This window comes from Nicotiana tabacum, chromosome 13 (genome assembly GCF_000715075.1).
Source record: "Nicotiana tabacum cultivar K326 chromosome 13, ASM71507v2, whole genome shotgun sequence".
NCBI lineage: Eukaryota > Viridiplantae > Streptophyta > Magnoliopsida > Solanales > Solanaceae > Nicotiana > Nicotiana tabacum.
Genome location: NC_134092.1, coordinates 11,067,713 through 11,074,205, shown reverse-complemented (window position 1 = coordinate 11,074,205; position 6,493 = coordinate 11,067,713). Strand labels below are relative to the sequence as shown.

At 37.1% G+C, this 6,493-nt stretch overlaps 1 protein-coding gene across 1 annotated transcript; it reads left to right on the top strand.

Annotated features, from left to right (window-relative positions):
• The first annotated feature begins 1,099 nt into the window (after positions 1–1,099).
• On the top strand, positions 1,100–3,336 carry LOC107784884 (dehydration-responsive element-binding protein 2A-like). Its single transcript, XM_016606073.2, has 2 exons — positions 1,100–1,332; positions 1,932–3,336. Exon 2 carries the CDS (start codon positions 1,942–1,944, stop codon positions 3,013–3,015), a length of 1,074 nt encoding a protein of 357 aa, XP_016461559.1. The 5' UTR covers positions 1,100–1,332; positions 1,932–1,941; the 3' UTR covers positions 3,016–3,336.
• Positions 3,337–6,493: the final 3,157 nt, after the last annotated feature.

Sequence of the window (6,493 nt, the reverse complement as noted above, 5' to 3'; positions counted from 1 at the left end):
TTAATTAGTTAAGTATATTTCGAACACCTAATGGTATTAACTTGAATTAGACAATCGTATAAACTTATAAATTGAAATAACCTTTCTATCCTCACAAGGTAGAGGTAAGGTCTGCGTATACATTACCCTTTTCAGATCATATAGTGTGGGATAATACTAGATATATTTTCGTATATTCAAAGAAAAAGAGGAAGAATGTGGTGGGGTTATCATGTTACTTACGAATTACGGATAAGTTGTAAAATAGGGGTCATTTTGTTTTTAGACTTGTAGTTCGACCAAAGATTGATGAGAAGTGCTTATACACTTTCCATGTTTTTCTCTCCTCAGCCTTTATTGCTTACACATCCATTTATGAACTAATATGTCTATTTCTAAAAAAAATATTTAACAACTTTTGTACCATAACCTTAATCACGAATCAAAATATATATTATTTGACATTCTTCTGTGATATAATAAACTTTAAATAATAATGTGTACTTTATATAATTATAAAGTACAGTTATGTACACTAAGTTCTCGTTATGCGCGGTGCCCGAGGAAGGGCCGGATCACAAGGGTCTATTGTATACAGTCTTACCCTGTATTTTTGCAAGATACTGTTTTTACGGTTTGAACCCGTAACCTCCCAACCATATGACACTAATTACGCCAAGACTCCTCTTCATGTACTTTATAATGATATTTTTCAATAAAAAATTTACCTCGTTTTTTAATTGTGCACAACTAATAATATATGTGACGAACAAGCCTTAAACATGTCCTGGAAGTTGGGAGCAGTCTAAACCCCCTAGTGAAGAAATTAGATCAATCTCGAACCCAATGGCATAATTGAAATATATGTCAACGTTAAGGTCAATTATTTAAAGCAAAACAGGATTTCTTCAGCACAAAGAAAAGGGAAAACGAGAAGTTCGTGAACTTTCTGCTGACACGTGTCATATCCCGCGGTAGTCAAAGAGCCACGACTTTATCTAAAACTTGCCACGTCACCACTTTTACAAACACTAGATATTTAATTTTAAAATTAATTTTAAAAACTCAATTTAAAAATATTTGGTGTAGTCTATAAATACTCCTTTAGAATCCCCTCTCCCTTGGTTTTCTGATTCTCTTCGTGTAAGAAACTTGTCCAAGAAAAAATCACTCTCAAAATAGTATTAAATCAAACCAAACTATTCCGATCTGTTTCCCAATTCTGTTTGATTTCCATATAAAGCAGAAGAAAAGTAGAAAAAGCAAAGGTTTTGTGAAGCGAACGCATTTATCGATTGCATAGATAGTTCAAAAGAAGGTGAATTTGGTGCAGTTATCTGATAATATTTCAAGGTAGGTTGATTTTTATCCTTTATATGTACCGTTATCAAATCACAATTTGTCATCTTTTTTAATATGTTATTCGTTTTAGGATTTGAAGGATTTTAGGAATACGAAGAGTAATTGGTGGGTTTTGAGTTTACGTTTTTCTTTTTTCCTTTTTTTTTTTTTTACATATTTAGATGATTTTTTTAATAGATATAGAAGGTCTGAGTTTAATTTTTTGGGATCATAGAATTTTTTTGAATTTTTTCCTTTTTGCTAAAATTTTCAGTGTGTGTGTATATTCTCTAAGAGTTGATAGAGGCGATAGAAATATAATATTGCTAAATAGGGTTAAAATAAAATGGTGTAATTTTGGACTGTTGTTTGATTTTTCATGTTGAATCTGTGATAGTGCGAAACTAAATTTTTAGCGGAAAGGAATTGGTTTACTTGCTCGCGAAGAAAAGGTGTTATTTTTAATTTTGGGTTTCTTGCTGAGGAGGGCAACAGTTTTATATTAAAGGCAGGTTATTTTTACTTGCTCACTAAGGCTTCTGCTGGTGTTTGCTTACCTTGTCTATATATATTAGTACATATTTGACAATTATATTCTTTTTTATTTACAGCAACAGAGTTATGGCTATACTTGATCAAGCTTCAAATATGATGTCTTTACCATTGGATTATACAAGAAAGAGGAAATCAAGAAGTAGAAAAGATGCACCAAAGAATGTAGCAGAGACACTAGCAAAGTGGAAAGAGGTCAATGAGAAACTAGAGTCTAGTGATGATGGGAAAAAGCCGGTGCGTAAAGTTCCTGCTAAAGGATCAAAGAAAGGATGTATGAAAGGTAAAGGAGGTCCCGAAAACGGGCGGTGTAAATACAGAGGTGTTAGGCAAAGGACATGGGGTAAATGGGTTGCTGAGATTCGGGAACCGCATAGAGGGAGAAGGCTTTGGTTAGGTACTTTTGATACTGCAATCGAAGCTGCTTTAGCTTATGATGAAGCTGCTAGAGCAATGTATGGTCCTTGTGCTAGGTTGAATCTCCCGAATTACCCTTTGTCGAATGAGTCTTCTAAGGATGATTCCTTGTTGCCTACAGTGTCTCAATCCGATTCTACAACAGCCTCAAGTCTCACTGAGACAACCAACATTCCTAAGATTAAATTTGAAGATCGCGAAAGTGAATCGAGAAGTGATGGCCCGAGGAGTGTTTTTTATGAAGCTGGAACACCTTCGAGTTCAGTGAAAGAGGAAGTGAAAGACGAGGCCAAGGGCGTGTTGGATGAAAGAGGGATTGTTGAAATTAAAGAAGAGCCTGTTGCCTTTGATTATGGTACAATGACGAGTGGCCAAGATAATGTAGACAACTTCTGTTGGGATGATGAGATGTTCGATGTGGATGAGCTATTAGGCGTGTTAGATTCGACTCCACTGGATACCTCGGCTCCCAACCAAGTTTCTGGTTCTGTTCCTGTCAATCAGTATGCGCATGATTCTTCGTATCGACTGCAGAGTGCTGCCTATGACAACAACCAGTTCTCTAATCCGTCATCTCAGTTGCAAAATACAGATGATAAAGATTTGCAGCAAATGCAGCAGCTAGCACCTATTGTGGATGATTATAATTTTGATTTTTTAAAGCCAGGACGGCAGGAAGACTTCAACTTCAGCTTGGATGACCTGAGTTTCCTTGATTTCCAATAAAATTTTGGTAGTTTGGTAATGACTGTGGGTGTGTTCTAGAGTTCTACTGAGCCCTTGCGCGCAGGCTAACAAGATGATGTACTGCTGCTGTTTTTATCAGATGGATTTAGTATTGTTGGTTGATTGCTGTATTTGTGCAATAGCCGAAGTTTTTGAATGTTTACCATGTTAGTTCAACAAGGTCTTTTTTTGATTCTAGGAAAAGGAAAAAAAAATAGGACAATTTCAGAAGATACTCTTCTTTGTGTTTTTGTTTTTCCCCTTTTGAGGAACTGTGGTTGTCCCTTTCCTTTCTGCCAAGGGATAGCTGATTCTTGATAAGTTTTTGGATCAGAGAATTCAGCTGCTAATTTAATCGAACAAAATTCTGCTGTACAGTATTAACATTGAGTAACTAGTTTGCTAACATTTGCAAGGTGTTGGTGTTCCTATGATGATAATAAAGAGAAAACCATCTTTTTGTAATAGTCATGTGTACTACTAATATGAAGCTCATTTATTATGCATGTGTGGCTGTGTTACCTTAGGTTCTTATCTTCTAAACACGTACTAGTGGTTGAGTTTGAGTTCTATGGTTGAACTGCGAATTTTGTTGTGTTCTTCCTTTACTTTGGCTGCATCTGTACTGAATCAATTCTGATCTTTGGTGCAAGTTTATCGCACAATAAGGTTGTTATAGGGGTTGCAATATCATGAGAAGTCACATTCTAACAAAGCATTGTTGCGCTGCAGTCCTCAAAAGAGAGTCACGTTTACACGTTGTTGCAATGCAGTATTATTGATTGCCTGGTATGAGAACTCCCAGTTCATGTGAATGGAGCTGGACTACGTGTGTTTATGGTTTCTTAGTAGTATGAAAAAAGAGAATAAGTTGTAAAATGGGATATCACAAATATGGGAAGATGAAATTAAAATCCATGTGGCATAGAATCCATGGGGAGGAACTTACAAAGGTATAGTCTAGTTCAAAGAGGAAGCTAAGGAGAGGATTTATGATATATAATGGTTTAAAGAAGGTTCTCTAAGTGCTAATGGTGTAGGGTTTGATTAGTAGATTGATGGTGATAACACTGTAGCCACACTTAGTAAGGAATAATTACCATTTCAGTCAAAGAAAGCTGGCCAGTTATTTGGAGAAGCATCACCAAAATAATGAGAAAGCGATGTCACAAGTTGGAATCTTACAGGAGCCTGAATTAGCCCTGGTATGTTGTTATCTTGTGAATGAAACTTTGGCATGACTTCTAAGTAATTTTTCGACGTACGAAAATTTTAACAATTACACTCTGTAGGTTCACCATGTGTTAGTAAATGGAAATCATCGTGATGTAGTATTACCATAATTGCATGTCTGTATGTTATTTGCTCAACATTCAGTACTTCCCTCCACTAACTTGTTTTTGCACCATTTACTTCTTTTAAGTTTGATGCTGTTCATATCTAAGCTGGTACAGCATACAGATGTTCAATATGTAAATCTTAATTTGGGAGAAAAATCCGTAGACATAGTTGTTCAGTCAAAGAAGAGTTTGCACTGAAATAAAGAATGTTCAGCCACTTTTCCTAAGTCAAATCTTGAAACTTACTGTATAAGGTCTCATTACATGCAACATGCTTAAATTTGAGTTTTTTCTTATATAGGATTACAGAAAAGATGTGGCATTTACAAATGCTTTTTCGCTGAGAAGTGGAGCTCGTTGTTGATTGATCTCAGAAGGTTTATCTTACTTGTAAGAAGTTGTAATTAGGTGCGCATGACTCATATTGATACTGAAGCTATGCTGTGACTTATAATACAGGGCTTAGGATATTGGTTTTCTTGTACATTGTTTTGGAACATCTCCAGTGTGTTTTTCTTTTAGCAAACTATGCTTATCAGGGCCGACTTATGTTGATGAGGTGTTAAATGAACTAGATTCCTATTGCAACGAGACAAACAAAAGAAAAGTGTTTATCGATAAAATATCAAGAGTCATTGATCCTGACATAGAAGGGGAGTCTTGGCGTAACTGGTAAAGTTGTTGCCATGTGATCAGGAGGTCACGGGTTCAAGCCGTGGAAACAGCCTCTTGCAGAAATGCAGCGTAAGACTGCGTACAATAGACTCTTGTGGTCAAGCCCTTCCCGGGATCCCGCGCATAGCGGGAGCTTAGTGCACCAGGCTGCTAAGAAGAATTATCCTGACATATCCAAGAAAGAGGGGTTAAAGACTGGCTTGTTTTAGCCAGTACTTCAAACAATGAGAAGCTAGAGGCGTTTCAGCAATTCAAATTGATTTGTAATGTGCCTAATGCCTAGTTGTCTCGTCAGAAAAAAAGGTCTTGATTTCTGACAAAAATATTGCACCAACTAATCTTTTCCCAGAGATATTTGAGAGTTTGTATGAGCGGACAAAGTATAGTGAAGTGCTGGTGCTTCAAGGTGAAAAACGATACCAACTTTTTACTCGATGAGTTATCGGTGGTGGATGTGATACCAAAATGATCTTTAAATTTAATAATTATTTTCATATTCTAAGACCTCGAAAAGCATTATTCATCATTTCTCGACTTGCGTGCATAGTCCGCATAATTTTCCGGAAAGTTTTTATATGAAAAATTAATTAAAATGTGAAATAAAGCCTTAAAACTCAATTGAATTGACTTTGGTCAATATTTTGATCAAACAGACTCAGATCAGTATTTTGATAGTTCCGGTAGGTCCGTATCGTGATTTGAGACTTGGGCGTATGCCCGAAATTTAATTTGGAGGTCCCTATATTGAATTATCGCCAGTTGACGAAAACTAGAAGCCTAAAGGCTTAAAGATTTCAAAGTTTGACCAAAAATTAACTTTTATTGATATCGGGGTCGGATTCGAGTTCTGAAAATTTTTATAGGTCCGTTATATCATTTATGACTTGTGTGCAAAATTTGAGGTCAATCGGACTTGATTTGATAGGTTCCGGCATCGTTTGTAGAAATGAGAAGTTTCAAAGTTCATTAGGCTTGAATCTATGTGTGATTCGTGTTTTTAGTATTGTTTGATGTAATTTGAGGTTTTGACTAAGTTCGTATGATATTTTAGGATTTGATGGTGTATTTGGTTGAGGTCCCGAGGGCCTCGGGTGAATTTTAGATGGTTAACGGGTTGAATTTTGGATTTGGAACTCTGCTGGAATTTTTATGATGCACTATCTGGTTTCCTTCTTCGCGTTCGCGATAGAGGTTTCGCGTTCGCGAAGAGGAACTGGAGGCAGGCGAAATTTACTCTTCGCATTCGCGAAGAGGGGACCGCATTCGCGAAGGGGTAGAGGGCAGTGTTCATCGCGAACGCGTGGGAGCGTTCGCGTTCGCGTAGAAGGGCGAAGCATGGTCGGACACCAGGCGATAAGGCTTCGCGTTCGCGTAGGGGAGAACGCGTTCGCGAAGGCCAAGTTTGGCAAGGCATCGCATTTGCGAGACTGACCTCGCGTTCACGAAGAAGAAATCTGGGACAA